This window comes from Aulostomus chinensis, chromosome 19 (genome assembly GCF_037954235.1).
Source record: "Aulostomus chinensis isolate RoL2024-O1b breed Wild chromosome 19, RoL_Achi_v1.0, whole genome shotgun sequence".
NCBI lineage: Eukaryota > Metazoa > Chordata > Actinopteri > Syngnathiformes > Aulostomidae > Aulostomus > Aulostomus chinensis.
Genome location: NC_141338.1, coordinates 14,763,986 through 14,782,638, shown reverse-complemented (window position 1 = coordinate 14,782,638; position 18,653 = coordinate 14,763,986). Strand labels below are relative to the sequence as shown.

Sequence of the window (18,653 nt, the reverse complement as noted above, 5' to 3'; positions counted from 1 at the left end):
GAGGAACAACGTTGATTCTGAAGTCAGAGAGACGTTGAGAGCTCCTGCTTTTTATTCAGTCTTTAAATGTGACTACAATTCCAACTTCTTTTCCTTGATTTAACTTTGCCCCCCCACACAAGCAGCTAACATCCATCCAAAGTTCAGGCTGTGCAGTTTCACCGTAGTGAAAAACAGCAATTCAGAGCGTGGGGCTGCGTCTATCAAGCTCTGAGCGTTCCCACGGAGCTTTAGGCAACAGATGATGAGGACGATGACGATGATGACGATGCATTAGCATGGTTAGCTGTGTTAGCATGGTGGTCCCAGGCAGGGAGCTGCTGCAGGGCCTCTGCTCCTGTGATCACCAGGTTCCCCTCTGACTGTGTGGGTGTTTATCGCAGCACAAGCTAGCCTGGAGAACTCCCCATGCCCCGTCGAGTGCTCTTAGAACTTTTTTGCTTGTCACAAAAAACTTGCACACTCCTGATGACAACATTTTACACAAACATCCAGTTCCTTGTTTTTAAATGATTTTTGCAAATTGAAAATAAAAGCTGTGAGCAGGAATCTGAATAATCGGAATTTTACTGATGCTGAGCTTCAGATGTCATAGCACCAAAGATCTCGATCAGTTCTGTGCGGGGCTGTACTTCTAGGTTTAAAATAAAAGACACACACACACACACACACACACAAAAACACACACACCAGAGGAGTTTAGTCACCATGGTAACCATCATCCACTGCCAACAATACCGTCTCTTCTCCCCTCCCCCTCTGCTCACATCCAGCAGCTAGTGGGGGTAGCCACTCCCATCATGCATTGCTGCAGGAAGCAGGAAGAAGGCAGAAGCAGAGCAGTGGAGTGGCCGTCGGTTCGGAGGAGAACATACTGATGCTGGATGAGGAGGGACCAGTCAGGGGGGACTGGCTGATGCTGCCTCCACATGGCACCCACGCCGCTCCTGCTCTCTGGGTGAGTCTTCCCTCACGAGTCTCTCCCAGGAAATACATGAAATAACATTCTGATGTCTTGATGGATGGCATGACGAAGCCTGTCAGACAGCGGAGGAGACATGCAGATAGATGGATTTAAAGGGACGGCGCAGTAATCCCTTCAGGTGCTGCGAGCGTTTACGCCAGACACTGACAGGTCAACAAAGGACACTCCTAATGTCTCTGATTGTTTGCCAGCAGGAGGTGACATTCCATTGCTATTATGTGGTAACAGAAATACACACACACACACACACACACACACACACACACACACACACACACACACACCATTCAGAAGTGTTTTCCATTAGAAACTCTGATTTCACTCTCAGTCAATTTTAGAACCAAAAATTACTGTCTGAGAAGGTCAATTAAACATTCAGAAATATATTTGTCATCAGAAATGTATTACAATATCCAGAGCGCCGATACCTCAAGGTAATATGACATCATCACGTACGTTTCCAGATCAATGCCAAAATCGAGTTGATTGTTCCTCAAGCTAAGTTCCACCATCCAACCAGAAACCAGCTCAGTCTAATCCAGATCTGCACAAATTTGCACTCTGTTTCAACGTGTCTTTATACACATGCTTAGAATTGTTCAAGAAAGTGATGAAAACCTGCAATTAATCTGAAATTTAAAAAAAACAAAAAAACAAAACAACAACTACATCTGCCCCTTTATTGAGAGCCATTCCAAAAACGAACCCACCCTCCCACCACGTTTCAAGATCATTTCAACAGTTTTTGCGTAATTCCTCTAGCGGTCATCAAAACCAGGTTCACACTACATTTGCATGAGCACCAAATCCGGCAGATTTTTTTGTTGAATTTATTTCCTGCGGTGGCCCCACGTAGGAGTAGATATAACACACACAAAATAAGAAACCATCCTCGTCACTGAGAAAAGGCAACAACACAGCAGATTCTCTCAGATGATAACAGAAGAGTTTCCAGAGGGCGTTTAAAAGCGATGGATGCATCTGGACATGCCTGCGGTTTGTTTTTGTCATCTAATTTGCTGTTTTATTCCATTTGCAAATTTAAAAATCAATTTCAAATCTATTTTTCAAATCAATCAACTGAATGATCTTGCACCATTGTTGCAACTATTACTGCAGACATATTCATTCATTTTGAATCTCAACACGTTAACAGACTGTGTGTGCATGTGCAAGACACACCGAATTCTTTTGTAATTATTTGCTAAACGGATTCGAATAATATATCATAGCTGATGAGATGATAATAAGATTGAGCATTACTGTCCTGTTCCCCGAATTGTGCTCCAGAGCAAAAACATGTTGTTTTTTTTTAATGTATATTTTCGATTAAAAGATAGTGATTCTATCTACAGGGCCTTACAGGTGAAAGCTCTTATATTGTTATATTTCTTCCACTTTTGACCCACAAACGAGTTTGATTTCAACACAAATATGCTTTTCACTTAATGCAAATGATGGTGACAAGCCCCGCCCACTCCCCGTCATCAAGCCAATAGGAAAGGGTGTGAGGGTGAGCAAAGGGCTCCTCTTATCTCACTCTTTATCCTGCAGCAATCACACTCACATCTCTTGCTCACATCAGGGACGTGTTCATCCTGAGACGGTCACTCTGCAGGTGAGTACACGATCACACTCGACTGAGCCCAGGCGGGAACCTGTGAGACCACCGATGCTCCCCAGTGGGTTCCTACTCCACCTGGGGTTTGAAGTAAAGTGGAGGATTTTTAATTGTGTTGCACATTTCTGGTGGAGGTTTAACTGAAAAACAATTTAAAGAAACTATTTGAATGTGGGATGCTCTAATAAATTTAAAGTCAAAGGCCTAAACCATCAAGAATGACGTGAATTCTTTTTAAAAGTATTACAGTCGGTTCCAAATTCTGACTGATTTTCTGTGGGAACATTTTCATGTTCGAAATTTCGAAAGAACGCAATGGAGTTGTGTCAAACAAGCAAACCTCTCAAGATGAATAGCCACTTGACCTTTGCATGTTCTACAAGTTCTTTTGGACTCAGAAATGAATGTGCGTTAGAACCCATGTGTTCTCTGAATCAATATCACCTGCTAAGCAAACTTCATGTTGGAGAAACATTGTTCTCTTGTTGATTCTTGCGGCTCTCGTGGTTACATCACACTGGCTGAGTTTTACAGTTGAAATTCCACACTCGGCGTGAGTCACAAGTGTCCTCATAAAACTATCAAGACACAACAAAACTCTCTTACTGTCTGCCTGATGGTTCTGGCTGTGATGGCAGTATCTCCGGTACGTTGTTTTGTAACTTTTTGAATGAAAATGACTTGATGGAAAAGTTTCAATACGTTCAACAGGAACATTCGGGTCATTTCTAAGCACTGCTGGAGTGCTTTTACATCACGAGATTAAAACCAGAGACAGTGGATTGGAGACGGTTGATGAAACAGATTTAATCGGTTGTTTCAGTGTCGTTCAGGTTTCACGCTGAAGTAAAAGGTCCCCAGCGTGTCTTGTCACATGTCAGCAGTTCATCTCCTCTCTTCGTTTCTTCAAAAGAAAGAAAACCTTGTTTAGCTGGACAGTTTTTTATCAGTTGGTGGTAGTTTTTATGTTTTGTTTTGTTTTGTTTTGTTTTTTTAAGGTATTGAGTCTCAAAGCCCTGCTCATTAATCGTCTCCTGGAGATTCTAGCTGTTCAAAAAGGCTCAAGTGAGAACAGACTTGATTTAAGGATCCTCTGCTTTCTTTGTACAGATGAAAACCGTCACAGACATGTGGGCCGAAAACGACGAGTCATGTAAATCAAAATCTGTTGACATATAGAGCTTTTAATCTTTTATTACTCAAGACTCCTCGACCATATCAGTGAGGCGCTAATGCTGCCGCAGGAAGTCTCAGTGGCAGCACACGCCATTGTTGAGGATGGACGACAACAAGACATTTATGGTGTTTTATGGTTTGTGTGACATGGTTCCCTCGACTGAGACGCAGCTGCCTCTGAAAACAACAAGGCTTTCTGATGACCAACTGAGCACAAGTGCTATCGAATGAATATTCGACACATGGGACATGTTGGTTATGATTCTTAAAGGCCAGTTATTACCGTGAATGTCCTATTGTAACCCCTTAAAACACAAATTAGCCCATAATTCTGACCCATATAAAGCTAAAACTGTATCACAACTGTTGAATACAATCATATAAGTTAATAATCTATATTTTTAGAACAGCCATGAAAGGACCATTATCTGCAGCAGGCAGAAATTCTCTTTTAAAAATGCAGGAACACTTCATGCACAGAAGCTTAATGAACTGTAAAATTTAGCTGCTAACACACTAATGCACCCAACAGTTGGGTGACCAAACGTCCTGTTTTCACATCCTGTCCTTGCCATCTTTTTAAATCCATCCATCCATCCATCCATTGTCTTCCGCTTATTCCTACATTAAGGGTTGCGGAGGGGTGGAGCCTATCCCAGCGTCAAGGGGCAAGAGGAGTTCACCCTGGACAGGTCACCAGTCTATCACAGGACCAACATAGAGACAGACAACCATTCACACTCACAGTCACACCTACGGTCAATTTAGAGTATCAATCAGCCTCGTCCCCTCTTGATGTCTTTGGACTGTGGGAGGAAGCTGGAGTACCAGAGAGAACCCACACAGGAACAGGAGAACATGGAGACTCCACACAGAAAGATCCCGTGATGGAGCCGGGACTCGAACCTGGAACCTTCTTGCTGTGAGGCCACAGTGCTGACCATTGCACCACTGTGCTGCCATCTTGTTAAATAACAAAATAATTTTGTAATTGTGGTTCAATCCTCACTTCCCCCCCCAACCATGTCCAGGTATCCTTGAGCAAGACACTGAACCCCTAATTGCTCCTGATGGCCCTGGAATGGACCGGCGACCCGTCCAGGGTGAACCCTGCCTGTCACCCATGTCAGCTTGGATAGGCTCCAAACAGAAATCCATCGGTCCAGTATAGTTACTGAGACATTTCAACTAAAGTGCTCGACTGCGATTCTGCTGGTATATGTTAGAAATGTTGCAAAATGAGCAAGCGTTTAGGTTTTTAGGGAGAACTGTTTTCTGTTGGTGTCACTTAAGATTTACAGCAATGGTCAAGTTTTCTTGTTGTCCATAAAAAGACTTTAAATTTAGTCATTTTAGTTTCATACAAAGAATTAAATATCCAATTTGGGGTTTTGACCACTTGTTGCACTATTGAGCAAAAAGTTGGTGCTTGATATGTTTGTATCTTACACACACACACACACACACGCACACAAAAATCACACACATACATGAATTCATGCTTTTCCGCTGATACACTGCAGTGCTGGATACACACTGGACAACTCGGGTTGCACACAATGCAGCATGTAAAATATCACGAATGTATACAGCAAATATTTTTAAGATTTACAACAGAAGGTTTGGGGTTGATGCCCACAGCTGATTGGCTGGTCTCATTTCACAGACCTCACGGGGATATAAAGAAACCCACTAACTAGAGCCACGTTTGATCATACAGAATATACTCATATTCATTTGTCGCTGTTGTCCCCCTCCCTGCTTTCCCTCTGCTTTTTCTTCATGGTGATCACCAAGGAGCTCACTTGACCACCTTATCCTCCATCTCTCCCTCCTCCTCCCTCTTGAGACCATGGAAGAGGTCAACACGGAAACCATCCCAGCTCCACCACCTCTCCTAGAGCGGCGGATTCGCCAGCGACAGCCCACAGTTTCAGTCCTCAAATCCAAACTGAAACGGAGTGTGACTTGCTCAGGGCCCAGAGTCCGCTCCATCCTGTCTGGGTTCTTCCCTGTGGTTCGCTGGCTGCCCAAATACAAACTCAGAGAGTATGTGTGGGGGGACTTAATGTCCGGGATGATTGTGGGTATCATCCTCGTACCACAGGCCATCGCCTACTGCCTGCTGGCTGGAGTGGAGCCCATCTATGGCTTGTATACCTCATTTTACGCCAACATCATCTACTTCCTGATGGGGACGTCCAGACATGTCTCTGTAGGGATCTTCAGCCTCATGAGCCTCATGGTTGGACAGGTGAAAAACAAGTGAACTGAGTAAAAAATGCCATCTTACTTCACCTTAGCGCTTACCTGTATCAAAGGATTTATTATGACTGATGATCTCTTCCTTCCTACAGGTGGTGGACAGAGAGATGTTCCTGGCTGGTTTTGACCTCAATGAGGAGTCGGTCAGTCCCAGTCCTGGAATGTTTAATGGCTCACTGGGCATCAACGTGTCAGTGGGTGGAGAGCACACTGTGGAGCTGATGGGTCTGCAGTGTGGGAAGGCTTGTTACGCCATTAGCATCGCGGCTGCCCTGACGTTCCTGGCTGGCATTTACCAGGTAAAGGAACTTTAATGTCCTAAAGCTGAGATACAGTTTATTTGCTGTACTGTGACTTCCGTTATAATCAGGCTCGTATTTCTGCCCACTCTCACTCACTTTCTAGGTTTTTCATAATACGAGAACACGAGCGCATCTGAAACTAGATTCAGCCAATGGACGTGACCGTTGACAATGTGCACCATCAACAGAATTCATTGCTGCAGTTTTAATATTTAATCAGTTTTTTTGTTTGACTTCAACAAGTTCTAGTAAGTCAACGTTCGGCATTACAAAAACGTTACTGCCATGGTTGCTGTCACAGGATGATGGTGATGATTGCCTATTAATGACATCATGACTTCAGTTCCCCAAAGAAAGTGCCAGACTACTGATCGTATCAGCATTAGAGTAGAAAGCAAGTTCTAAGTTTTGTGGCAATTCATTATCCGGGGGGTGCTTTTGAAAAGTGAGAGGAAAATGGAGGTTCATCACCTGGTAACCATGAGAATGGGAACCGTTTCATTGGACTCACTTTCTTCTCTATTCTCCGTCTTCACCACTCTCCCCCCGACCCCTGCCCCAGGTCATGATGGCGGTGTTTCGGCTGGGCTTTGTCTCTGTCTACCTTTCGGCCCCCATGCTGGATGGTTTTGCTACAGGAGCCTCTTTCACTATCCTGACCGTACAGGCAAAATACCTGCTGGGCCTAAAGATCCCTCGTCATCAAGGCTATGGCACTGTTGTTGTTACTTGGATCAACATCTTTGCCAACATTCACAAGACCAACCTGTGTGACCTCATCACCAGCGCCCTCTGTATCTCCATATTACGTAAATAATAACCTAAAATTAGAACAATACCTAGCTCAACTTTGATGTCACATTATTCATTTTTTTCAAATGTTTTACCTTGGACCAACAGTGGCCGGGAAAGAGATCCAGGAGCGCTTCAAGGATCGTCTAAAGATCCCTCTGCCTACGGAGCTGATAGTAGTCACCGGGGCCACGCTGGCCAGCCATTATGGAGAGCTGAACAGTCATTATGGCTCCAGTGTTTCCGGTCATATACCCACAGGGTTCATCCCTCCCCAAGTGCCAAGCTTTGGTCTGATGCCTCGAGTGGCGCTGGATGCCATTCCTCTCGCTGTCATTAGGTAATGTGCAAACAAACGAACATCATGTTTTCTTGGCACCAGCATGTATCTCTTATCTGGGTTGTTACAGCTGTAGATGAGTGGCTGGCACGGATACGTGTGCCCTGATTGCTCCACTGAGATCTGACTGCACTGTCTTGCCAAAACATTCTCTGTACATGCTGATAACAACTCCTATAGTTACACCATTACGCAGCTTTTCTTTCTTTTGCATGCATGCATGCAAGATGATATCCAATGCTGAAAAATCACGATATATTCACAAAAAGTGCATGAACATGATGCCTTAAAGATGTCTGTGAGGGCAAAGATTGATTCACAACCTCGACTGATCATCAAAATGTCATCTCATCTTCTAGTTTTGCTTTCACTGTGTCGCTGTCCGAGATGTTCGCTAAGAAAAACGGCTACACAGTCCGCCCCAACCAGGAGATGCTAGCCATTGGCTTCTGCAACATCATCCCCTCCTTCTTCCACTGTTTCACCACCAGTGCTGCTCTGGCAAAAACCATGGTGAAGGATTCCACAGGCTGCCAGACACAGGTGAGTATCAGGCAACCCCATTTTTTGATGATTTTTTTTCTGTCTTCTTGTCCTGTAGTTCAACTTCTCTAAGTTTGTCTGCCGCTCTCCCGTCAGGTATCAAGTCTGATCAGCGCCCTGGTTGTCCTGCTTGTCCTGCTCTTCTTTGCACCTTTCTTCCACTCGCTCCAGAAGTGCGTTCTGGCCTGTATCATCATCGTCAGCCTTCGGGGGGCACTTAGGAAGTTTAAGGATGTCCCGGCTAAGTGGCGCGCCAGTCGCATCGATGCTGTTGTTTGGTTGGTCACCATGTCAGCTACGGCTCTGATCAGTGTTGAACTGGGCCTGCTTGTCGGAATCGTCTTCTCCATGACCTGCATCATCTTTAAGACCCAGAATCCAAAGGTGGGCAATAGACCTGATATTTCTTACTAGAATTTTTAATCTGTTTTTAACTCCACAATGTCCTGATCCCAATATTCTCACCTAATCTGATGTCTCATATCAGGTGTCTCTCCTGGGCCAAGCTAATGATTCTGATCTATACGAGGACATGGAGGAGTATAAGAACCTCGTGCCACCACCTCGAGTTAAGATCTTCCGCTTCCAGGCCCCTCTTTACTACGCCAACAAGGACTCCTTCCTCAAATCCCTCTACAAAGTTGTCGGAGTTGAACCTTTCTTGGAGAAAACCAAGAGGAGAAAAGCAGAGAAAAAGGCTAAAGAGATGTCCATGAAGCAGGCCAAGGCGAACGGCGATGCAAACAACGGAGAGGTGGTTGTAGGACTTGTCGCGAGAGAAGTGGACTTCCATACAATAATCTTAGACTGCTCTGCCATCCCTTTCATAGACTCCACAGGCATGGCCACGTTTAAGGGGCTGGTCAAGGAATATGAGGAGATAGGGGTGAGGCTGGTCCTCGCCAGCTGTAACACCTCACTGATCGATGTTCTGCAGAAGGGACAGTTCTTTGGGAAGAATGACATAGACATGAGCAGCCTGCTGTTTCATACAGTTCATGCTGCCGTTCTTCAAGCAAACTGTTTAGCTAAAACAGCAGCTGAGAGGTCAGATCACTCTTCAGAGTAGAGCCGCCGGAAGCAGAGGGGAACAGAGAAAATGATTCTTTTTTTACAAACCTAAAAGTAAATACTGGTATACCATCTTGCCATCTGCAACAGTACTGCAGGATATTGCTTTTAGGTCACCCCGAAGGAATCTTTGTTTCAGGAAATGCACTAAAATTAGTTTTTAATGACCTGAAAATACCCAGTCAACAACATCTGCCCGACAAGCCTGATGTCAGGTTGTTTTCCAAGAGTCAAAAAAACAAAAAACTATTTCATAAAGTCATTTAGTAAAACTGATATCCTCCAAGGGTTCTGATTAGCGTCTGGCTCAACCTGTTATCATTCTGCTCCAGAGGTAAATAAATACTCTGGCTTGTTTGTATTTCTGTAAGCGAATCATAATTATCGTGGGCGGGGCTAAACTCAGGATGTAGCAATGTTGCTGTACGACTGAATGTGTCTGGTACATGAACTTTTGGCCATAATTGTTGGGCAGACATTCAAGAATGTCATCATTCTAAAGGAGATGTGCTGATACATAGGAGTTGTACAATTTTATTACCCTTGACTGAAAACTGAGCGGCGCTGTCTCACTGCGAAATCCAAGTCATCAAATCTTGCCATTTTCAGTTTCTAGTTTGCTACAAGCTGAGTTACTCGTTTTTTGGTCAACTTTCCTCTTGTGTTTCTGATTTAAATTCAAATCGAAGAGAAGAAATGAAGACAGGGTCGTTTTGAAGCCCAGCCTTCTTTCTTTCCTCAATCATTTCCTGAGTGGACCCAAGCAGGAGTGAGGAAGGAAAGGAGATTAACTTTAGGAAAGACTAAAGGAACGCACCCATGGCTTTGCCCCCAGAGAGCCATTGTGGTTCATTTTTCTTTGTTGCTAAAAATGTGGGAGAAACCGTTTCGCACGGTCCAACCTCAAATGAACCTGCGGACTTGAAGATCTGCCCTCGGTCCATTAACACTGATATCTATTGATACAAACACATTGTCCTACCAATTGAAAATGTACATTCTAACAGCTTTAATGTTTATTTTGTGTGAATTTTAGTCAGCATATTTTTTTTATTTCCCCCTATTCAAATAATGATGACCCCGTTGGACCTTTGATCAAAGTCAACAAAGGCTCTAATCCAGGAGTCCGGAGTCCAGACAGGGAGACTCGGCAGGTGCCAACTGTTACCTTAGATCTGAAAATCATTTCTAGAAGGAATGTTAAACTCTTCTGGAAACAGTGAGTGACGAGGTCTGCTTTGCTAACCTCCATCCTTGACCCTCCACAACACACCTACCTTGGTTACCATGATCTGCTCTTGTACAAATGAAACATTTACACACTGCTGAAATCCTCTCAAGTTCTCAGGGGCCAAAGGCAAAGAATCCCAGGATGGTTCTGACATTGGTCATGTGACTAAAAACTGTTGGCAGCAGGCGACACCGCATGTCTGCTTTCATTTTTGTGACTGGCACTAGAAAACTGCATTTATCTTTTTTAAGTCTTTCATTCTGTTGGTACCAAGTTGGAAATCTCCACTGCAAGAATTTGACTTAACGTATGTAATCGTTCAGATTTGATGTTTAAAACATGTCAAAACGTCAATGTTATCATATGTAAATCTAGCTAATTTTCTATATTGTTATCAAATGTTTTATTATGGATTTTTTTATATAACTGGAATTGTTGTACAGAAGTCTCATTTTTGACACATTAACATTCATCATGCGCATTAAATACAAACACTGCCATAATGCTTCCTATCTGGACGGAACTAGGAAGTTTTTAAGGAGTAAAAAAACTGTCATTTGTAATAAATAATGCATGTTAAAGTATTTTGATTTCCAGACCGCAACTTGACTGTATTAAGTTCAAGAACACATTTTAAAAATGGGCCATCAATCGGTCTTTCCTGATATGAAACCTTGACAACTCTGTAGAATCGGGAAAATGACAACTCGGAGTCAAAGTCTGTACGTGTTTATGGCGTCGCCTTGGCTTTCATGTTTAAACAAACCTTCCAAACCTTTGCAAACAGACACTCGGGACGGTTTTCTGTGCCAGGCGCTCTACACAGCTATCCATTATTCCATGAGAGGGTTCACTCAGAGCTATTATTTTCCAGCATAATTATCGTTTTCAGCAACTCTTACAGTAGGTCTCGTGTCTGAATTCTGCATATCAGCACTGCAACAGGCTTACATGCAATTATCCATCACATAGTTACACATTTCGGGACCCCTCTTTGACTTTTTAACTGCAACCATGTGCGTTTGCTGGTTAAAAGACTGTCAATTATTAATTACCTTTACATTTAAAAATGGCGTATACAATATAACTAGCACCTCATTCACTGCAGGGTCCATGACCGCAACGAGAGAACTGTCGATGGTTTGTTAAAATAATAGTTTACAAACTGCACTGAACTGCACTCCATATGAACAGTGAGGTCTCCTCAATGTCATATCCAGTATTTAGGGCTCGTGGAGGTTTTTTAAAGATACGTCTCTTCATCTTTAATACTCTTGAAGTGCAAAGAGGGTCTCTTTCAATCAAAAACCCCTCCAGACATGCATTTATAGTTAGAAACGGTCATATTTCAGCTCAAACAGTCTTGGTAACTGTTTAAATTCAATGTCACATTTGCATCTGTACATGTGTTTGATACCAGAACAGTGAGTTAAAATATGCTTTAAAGATTTGCAGAGCTGCGGGCGGTAGTGGAACATACACAACGGTTTCGTATTTAAACCGTAATTTTACATTCAAATGGGTTATTTCACTCATAATACTGGTTCATAACTGCTGATTTATCAGTGTGTCAATCACAAATAATCATCATTTTATAACTAAATACCGCTACCATTCAGGCTCCGCTTATCTAGGCCTATATTGACAATACATCATAAGCTAATTATATTTTATTTATCTGAATCGGGGAGTAGATATCAAGTACAGTGAAGATACGTTTGCTTCTGAATTAGCAAAGTATTGTGAGGAGTCAATTGTACTTAAAAAAACACAGTTGATAATTACAGTAATCTTCATGTACCTGCTGAGGAACGGTAGTGAGCCGATTTGTAGTCTCAAGTCGTGAACTCAATGTGTCCTGGAACCGCATTTACACCCTGGGGTGAAGCGAAGCAGGTGTATCATTTTCTAGAAGCATCATCTCTTTTTCAGGAAGCCGCAGATCATTGTTGATGAAAACACATTGTTCACTTTTTCCTTGTTGTGCATCTCATTAATAATTAATTACATATGAAGCAACTGCGTCTTTCCGGCTGACGATGAGAGGAGGTGGTATGACTAGTGATGCGCTGACTCAAGGTGTTTCAAGAGCAAATGTTTAAATAGTTCACTTTGTGCTACACAGAGGTAACAGACCCCCCCAACACACACACACACACACACACACACACACACACACACACACACACACACACACACACACACACACACACACACACAACTCAAGACCTAGCATGACTCACCTTGACAATGTGGAAACAAATACTAATTCTGTGAAGAAACACACCAGCAAACAGCTTCTTTCGTGTTCAATTGTCCATCACTTTGACTGATATTTTCAGTTCATATGAACATGCCGCCCTCTATCATCCACTTATGGAATAGCAACATAAAAGACGCATTAAAACCGCAAAAACTGGCCTCAGCATCCAAAATGGGACTTTTTCCCCCCACAAATGATTGTTTCCCCTGTTTTCTCTCTCTGAGCTTAAAAACACAGTACTGCCAGATGTTGATGTTATTCTGTTTAAACAAAGTCAAACACTAACAAACTAAAATAATCAAGTGACTCAGAGCCATCATAACAAAAGATTTACTTCACAACATTCTTTATTCATTCCAAATGTTAAAAAATATATTTTCACAGAGGCACTGACATAAATGGCATCTCATAAGTCAGTGCTTTATCATATAAATAATACTTAAAAGAAAAAAAAAAGTCACAGGATGAAAAAGCCATGAAATCATTCCAACAAAAACATCAAGCGGTTTATCACTGTTGGAAACTAAAAGTAAAAACACACAGAAAGGCAACACAGAGTCACTACTTTGCAGTGTGTGCTGCAGGAAGTGCTCTTATTCTGAAGTTTTATCATCAAAAAGTGAAATACTGGCCTTTTGATTGAACAGCAAAGAATGTATTGGGTTGATCCGTCTCCTCCTGACAATATCTGATTTTGTGCGTGTGTGCGTGTGTGTGTGTGTAAGGCAAATGACCACCAGTGAAGCAGAACACAATTCAAACATGCAATTATCCCAAAGTGTATTGATCACCCGGATGACTTCACGCTGACTTAATCTACGCAAGAACATAACGAAGGTAATAACAAGATTTCCACACACAGTCTTTATTGTGCCTGTGTGGCAGGAGTGATAAAAGGGCCACGCGGGTGACGGATAGCTGATAACCCTTAGCCTGCCTAATCAGTACAAGCTAACTAGCCACACTGCAAAGAAACACAGGTACGGATATCTAACCATGCACACAGTTGCGGTTTGATTTGTCACCGGCATTTGAACAGCAAACAAACAGTTTTCTAAAGAGTGTGAATGGTGTGTTTTGCTGATCAACCACAGTAACGTGGACATTCTTTTGTGGTGGCATGAAACTGCGAGCACAATGGGTGTGTGTGTACTGACCACACTAAGTGAGATGGTTCACCTGGATGAGTCACACACATCTAACGACTGCAAGATAGCGATTGTTGGAAACTTCCAGCAATGTATTCAGTACACAAAATATTTTGTCTTGAGAAGAGCAAAACAATGTTGCCCCCCCCCCCCCATAGGACCCAACAATCATGACATGCAAGAGGGAAAAAAAGAGACATACATCAAGTAATAATACCATTATTTGCACCTTATTAGACATTTCAGACTGTTCTTGATTGACATTTTGTTCAAAAAGGCATGACAGGCAGCAGCCTAGCGCCAGTGCTCCGTACTGAATTGTTGAACCTCCTCCTGGTTTAGCATGAGCTCAATCTTCAGGATTAAACTAGAAAATAGACTTTGTTCACCAAGGCTCCCACGTTGGATTACAAATCAATCCAATCCAAGTGTTTTTTTCCCAAAAGCTCTATGAAATTAAAAAAAAAAAAAAAAAAGACACCACACTCTGAACCGAGCTAACATTTGTGAAAGTCTACAAATGCATTTAAATATTCAGTTCATGCATTGATTTCATGGTGCTGATGGAGGACTGCACTGCCGTTTAATACAGATTCTGGTCAACTGACCTTTTGTTGAGAGCTCCAGCTTCCTGTTAGCTGATATCTGCTGTTGGATACTGGCCTGTAACAACCCCACAGGGCTCAAGCAGCCAAAGACAAAATAAAAAATCCCCTCAGTGAACACAAGGGGCTACTGACCATCTCATTTTAGCAGCTATACAACTAGAGTTTCTGCTTGTTAGTGATTGACCAACTCTCAGAGCCAGCAGCTACAAGGTTAGGAATCTCAATGTTCAGTCGTCTCTAAGTCTCCGACTACATAACAACCGGATTGGATCGGGTCCACTTAGCTGCTGGTGCGGGTCGGGCAGGCCTGGCTGTGTCTGAAGCGCATGATGTGTACAGCAGTCTGATGCCACCAGTAAAACATCACAACCACCAGTACGTGCCACAGCTGGTGACTGGCACCAAGATAGTTCATCTGGCCTAGGAGAGGGGAGAAAGAGATGGGCTCTAGACTCTGAGTGTCAACACGAGCACATAACAATATCCTGCTGCTCCATCGGAAGACAGGAAGTTAAAACAGCTGACGACAGAGAGCTACTGCCTCTGGGATTATTATCTGACAGCACGACACAAGTTACACTCAAGATAAATGCAATGTCTATGTAAGTTACACAGTGTAATAATCATACAGCGAGTTCAAGGAGTAATACTATGACTCTCGGGGTTGACTTCCTGTCTAAGGAGAGCAACTCACCTGGGAAATAGCGCTCAGGGATCTTGGTGACATAGAAGAGGAAGGCTGATCCAGCGATCAAGTACATCACAATCACACGTGGCAGGAACAGCTGCACGTACGGCAAAAACCAAGATTCTTGATTTACATTTAAGTCGAGACCCAAAAATGCAGAGATCCATTAACTAAAACTGAGTGTGCATAAGCAAAATCTGAATTTTCCTGTGTTCTAAAAAGTTCATGCAAGATTATGCAACATTTTTAGCTCTAAACTAAAAGGCCCTACATCATTTCATGCAGGCAAAGTGATGCCTATTTCATTCCTCACTCTGTTCACTGGTCTCACAATAACGTCTGGAGATGTTTACATGTGTGCTGCGTTCAGTGGGCGTAGCCACTGCTTGGCACTGATGATGCCAAGCTGAGGTCAGGGTAACAAAATCGCCAAAAAGCATCCAGACTGAAGCAGAACCAGCCGATGACCACAGACAGAGAACAGGGGAGCACTAAGCTAGCCGGGAGCGCCATCTAGTGCGTCCAACTGGAAAGTGCATGTTTTATTTGGCATGGTTGGAGTTATGAAACCTATTAAACCTGAACAACATCGCAGGTGAATCCTCCATTGAGCCAGACCCAGTGGCATGCAGGAATGACACTGATGCCAGCCACGCAGCAGAAGATCGCCATCCTTAGCCGTCGCCAGTCATTGCTAAGGTAATGAGGGTGGATCTGAGCACAGAAGACGGCCAGGATAAGGGACAGCACAGTCATCAGGTAGACCTGGCGCCAAAACTGAGACACGAGAGAGTAACACTTGGGATTACATGCATACATACAAATGGTTTATGCAACACCACGACCGCCATCTTGACTGTCAACTCTTACAGCATTACAGTAGAAAGCGTAGAAAATGCCAGGTACGTAACAGCCCAGGATGCCCACAGAGATGCCCGCGTAGTCCAACGCCAGCCAGCGACGACACGTCTTCTCTGAGCGGTGGCACGAGAAAAGATGATACCCCACCGAACACAGCATGCACACCTGGGATCAACACACAAACACACACGCGCGTACACACACACATTTTCATACTCACAATATCCAATGTGAATTCCTTTCTGTGTTAAAACACAGCATATATATCATCTGTCATTGGCTCATCAAAAAACACATATATTTTTGCTTTCCAGTATAGCAAAAACTTCTTGAAGACTCACCTTAAGATATGATGTTTAAGGGCAACAACTTTATTTCTGTTAGTTTTTATACATTTCTAATTCCACATTTAGCTGTTACACATTCTACAACACCAACCTAACACAACAATTACACGCAAAAAAAATCCAAGTTGGTTCTATAAGCCACCAGCCTCCACTAGAGGACTACCATTCTCATTGTAATGCAATTGTAAGGCTCCACCCCGACAACAGTTATTACACACCTGAGCAGGTAGAGGTGACGTCTATGGACCTGTGTTAGGAAATGTAAAACCTGCAATCGGTTAGGCCACAAATCACAACACAAGATACAATCATATACTGGATATTATTCATATCATTCAAGCGAGGAATGGCACAATTATTAAGCCTCCTCCACAATCACAGCACTATTTATGATGGACACCATCGTTTTTTTTTTGTCTCAAGTTCAACAACTCTGATGACGTGTCGACGTGAACAGCAGATTTTACCTGGAAGCAGAAGAGTCCTATAGCGTAGATGACGTAGTCTTCTCTATTGGCCCCGGAGGCCGGCAGGACTGTTGAGAGGTCGTTGACCCCGAGAGAGAAGAAGAGCAGGAAACCCAGCAGGTGGCTCCAGATATTCACCGTCTCATTGGACAGAATAAAAATGCTGAAAAGGGAAGGTGGAGGAAAATTATAAGCATCTCGCACTGAGGTCGTGTGTCTGCCTGTCACAGTGACCTTCACCTTTGACCATAAAAATCTTTTCAGTTCATCTTCAAGTCTCAGGGAATGTTTGTGTCTAATTTCAAAGATCTCCTTCAAAAAATTCCCGGGATATCACACTGAGTAGAATAGGAGGGACAACTCAAAAACATCACAACAATAATGATGGAAACACACATAAACACACACGTGAATGCAACCAACTCCATAGACACATGAACAACTATATCAAGATTTCTAACACCGCCAGTCACTAAAGGATTTTAACCACAAAATAAGTAAAAACGTGAACACAAGCGAGACGTAACAACGTAGTCAACATGACCCCCACCTCTTCAGACACAGTTTGGAGGGCAGGTGAGCCCTGTAACCGTCCGTGATGTAGGGGTTTTCCTTGAGGAAGAGGGGAATTTGTTCGTAGGTGTACAGTCGTATCCTCTGGGGGATCAGCACGGGCCAGTGCTGGTAACTCCCCAGCTCGATGTAGTGGGCAGTCTTCAGCAGCTTCTGGGGCATTTTCAGCAGCATCTTGTTTGATTTGCTCGTCTGATTCAAGGCAAGCTAGAAAGCGGAGGCTGCGTTTGGAGGGAGGGAGGAGAGGAAGCATTTGGGAACAATCTCTTCTATTTCACTTCATATCATCTGTGCTTTGCTATTATGATAAGAGTTTATGACACATGAGAAATAATAAACTGGTAGTTAACATAATATTATGTGACACAACATTGACTTGTTCCCTATCTTGGTATTACCTACCACTTATTGCTATTGATGCCTTTTTACTTTAATTTCTCCCTTTTTACAAAGTTGAAAATGCCTTTTTCTAGCTATTACTGTGCTTCTATTACATTTTGGGGAGAACTTTGGTCAATTCCAGGTGCTGTAAACTCAGCAAACTCATCTTTTGAGTTAGAAGTTAAATCCAACATACCTTAGCTAGCAGGTTATCAAAATACAAATATCACTGCAATACAAGGATACCTTTACGACCAGCTCAACACCTTTATCCACCAACACTGCATCCTAAAGTCCTCGGTTGACCAGTGTAAACCGCACAGGGACCATTAGGTTCACAAATCTGACTTAATTCTTTCAATGGGCAAGGCAACCTGAAACATTCTTTCATAAAGCACGGCTGTAACCGCTAAATCGCCGCTGTTAGGCTATTAAGTCATACAAGTTAGCGTTATTTACATGCTAACCCCAAGCTAACGTCAATGACAACTAAAGCCAGATACAATTATTGAAAAACGAAACAAAAGCTCACCATTGTACCAGGTCCGAATCTTCAAGGATTTTCCGGGATATTCAGCCATGTCCCGGGTGGCTATCAAGCTACCAGGGAGTTAAATAAAAAATCACATTTTGGTAAAACAATACACGAACAACCGCAGAGCAAAGGATACCGTATCCGTGTCTTCTTTTAATGTTGACAGTAAACAACGAAGCGGCACATGACCGCCACCTATTGGTGAGAGTGCGTAAGTACGTCAGCATTTTATTTTACTTTTAGGCTAAATGGAATACTTTCCTGAACGATAGGCTGTGTTTTATGTGCCACATTAATTTCCTAATGTGAACAACGAGGAGGAACATGGTCTAGAGCATTTTACCCTCTCATTTAAGATATTTTTTGAGCAGTTCCAAGTAGATTTCTTCAGCTTCTGGTCACAGAGCAGCAACGGAAATATGGCGTTTCCATTTATTGAGCAGAATTTGTGACTCC

The 18,653-nt window shown here is 43.0% G+C and overlaps 2 protein-coding genes across 3 annotated transcripts; one reads left to right on the top strand and one right to left on the bottom strand.

Annotated features, from left to right (window-relative positions):
• The first annotated feature begins 823 nt into the window (after positions 1-823).
• slc26a1 (solute carrier family 26 member 1) lies at positions 824-10,876 on the top strand. Its single transcript, XM_086187858.1, has 8 exons — positions 824-958; positions 5,580-6,036; positions 6,140-6,346; positions 6,912-7,158; positions 7,250-7,481; positions 7,841-8,024; positions 8,121-8,408; positions 8,512-10,876. Exons 1-8 carry the CDS (start codon positions 930-932, stop codon positions 9,091-9,093), a joined length of 2,226 nt encoding a protein of 741 aa, XP_086043984.1. The 5' UTR covers positions 824-929; the 3' UTR covers positions 9,094-10,876.
• Positions 10,877-12,893: 2,017 nt separating this feature from the next.
• On the bottom strand, positions 12,894-18,362 carry LOC147244187 (progestin and adipoQ receptor family member 3-like). Of its 2 annotated transcripts, XM_086188005.1 has the most exons (8): positions 18,334-18,362; positions 18,195-18,262; positions 17,259-17,502; positions 16,709-16,871; positions 15,904-16,059; positions 15,613-15,810; positions 15,040-15,130; positions 12,894-14,765 (listed from the first exon to the last, which is right to left on the bottom strand). In XM_086188005.1, exons 3-8 carry the CDS (start codon positions 17,453-17,455, stop codon positions 14,626-14,628), a joined length of 945 nt encoding a protein of 314 aa, XP_086044131.1. In that variant the 5' UTR covers positions 17,456-17,502; positions 18,195-18,262; positions 18,334-18,362; the 3' UTR covers positions 12,894-14,625. The 2 variants fall into 2 exon arrangements, with proteins under 2 accessions (XP_086044131.1, XP_086044130.1); XM_086188004.1 differs by having other exon boundaries at positions 18,195-18,342.
• Positions 18,363-18,653: the final 291 nt, after the last annotated feature.